Genomic DNA, 1,731 nt, shown 5'->3' on the forward strand with positions numbered 1-1,731 from the left:
CTAACTAAAATAACATAATCACGCACTAACACTCCTGCCTAACAAACCATCAAAAGGTACGCGAGGAGATCAAGGAAACAGGATATGGATCGGCTCCAACAGAAAACATCTCTTATCTCCTTATCCCAACGCATCATGCGTACTTCACGTGCATCCACCCTATATATACATTCACTGATCACAAACCATAAGACCTTCGTGGCACCATTCACATCTGGCCAGCAAGCACAAACCAAGAAAGAGACCGACCCATGGCGCCATCCAAGTCCCATCTCGCCAGCTTGTTCCTCGCCGTCGTTCTGATCGCCGCCATGCCGGAGACTTCGGCGGCAGCCGTCACGGCCAGGGCCCCCGCTCCCTCCACCAACAGCGACTTAGTAGCGAAACCATCATCTTGGTCATGGTGCATCATCCCTTGCTTTTCGTTTATACCAGAGATATTTTGTATACCACCCATATTCTGTCCACGGCCGCCGCCACCACCTCCTCGACCTCCGCCGCCTCCGTCCCCGTCGAACCACAGCCGAAGGAGTGCCGGACGCCGCTGATGGGGCTGATGCCATGCAAGGATTTCCTCACCAGCAGCACCGCACCCGAGCCTACGAACCAGGGCAAGTGCTGCGACGGCCTCAGGTCGCTCGTCCAAGATGCTCCCATCTGCCTCTGCCGCATACTGGAGGGCACCGATCTCGACAAGCTCATGTCGGCGACCGTGGATAGAGATAAATTCATTCGTACGATGATCATCTGCGACTCAAGGCCCGGTGAATTTGGTTCCTGCGAAGGTAAGTTGTTGCTTAATAGTGTAAACTGTTTTGTGCATTTCTGATTGTGCTAGCCCGTTTTTAATGTGAGTCTTTTTGATGGATCGGGAGCAGGACCCGTGCCACCAATGAGGGCCGCACCTACCCCTAAAGCTGCTCCTTGATCGGGCAAGTCAGGTAACCAGTTTATTTCCAGATAAATTGAACCAATTTTTTGTGCCCATTTATTCATGCATGGCTGAATCAACTAGGTATACTTCTTTTAGGGTGAGGTATACTTATTTATGTATCGTACTTTAACTTCTCTTGATTTGCTCTTTGCAGAGCCATCGTCGTCGTTGTAGCGTTACAGAAACAAGATGCATGCATGGAAGCTGAAGATGCCGTATGTCAAGATCCGTCAGCATCATTCTTAGAAGAGATAGTGCTAGTTCGTAGTTCGATTTAGGGAGAATGTGTAGCTTCATTTGCGAGAAAACAAATTATTTGTCACCGTCCAACTATATGTCTCTTTAACCGTTGTTTATGTGTTCGACTAGGGAGTATTCGATGTATGTGTGTGCAATTTGGTAATGAACGCATCACTAGTCCGAAAATGTGCCAAGTCCTTAGTCATGTAATCATGTGTGTCATGCTCGTGCGGTCATCCTTAGGCCCAACCCGACCCAAAGGCCAACACGAGCACGTGGTTTCAGGCGCTCCCGGAAAATGGGGTAAGATCACCGGCGCGCCTCTTGCATGAACTCAGGCCAGAGAAACTCGATCGCGTGCCTTGCCGCGACCCCAACGTTCGCCTGTGCGCAAAGAGCCAACTAAATGTTAGGTGATATACCAGATTGAGTCGGCGGAGCATGAGCCTTGTGCTTCCACATTTTAGCGTGTCGATCTCTCGTGGAGCAATTTTTTGAGGTACATTCGGTTCTAACAAACATAATTTTTTTTTTGCGGGGGAACAAACATATATATT

The 1,731-nt window shown here is 49.3% G+C and overlaps 1 protein-coding gene across 1 annotated transcript; it reads left to right on the forward strand.

Moving 5' to 3' along the window:
• The first annotated feature begins 208 nt into the window (after positions 1–208).
• Positions 209–1,336, forward strand: LOC123048434 (non-specific lipid-transfer protein C6-like). The gene is made up of 3 exons (XM_044471537.1): positions 209–785; positions 879–941; positions 1,089–1,336. The coding sequence occupies exons 1-2, from the start codon at positions 401–403 to the stop codon at positions 926–928; spliced, it is 435 nt and encodes a 144-aa protein (XP_044327472.1). The 5' UTR covers positions 209–400; the 3' UTR covers positions 929–941; positions 1,089–1,336.
• Positions 1,337–1,731: the final 395 nt, after the last annotated feature.

The sequence above is a fragment of the Triticum aestivum genome, chromosome 2D (assembly GCF_018294505.1).
Source record: "Triticum aestivum cultivar Chinese Spring chromosome 2D, IWGSC CS RefSeq v2.1, whole genome shotgun sequence".
In the NCBI taxonomy this organism is placed as follows: Eukaryota; Viridiplantae; Streptophyta; class Magnoliopsida; order Poales; family Poaceae; genus Triticum; species Triticum aestivum.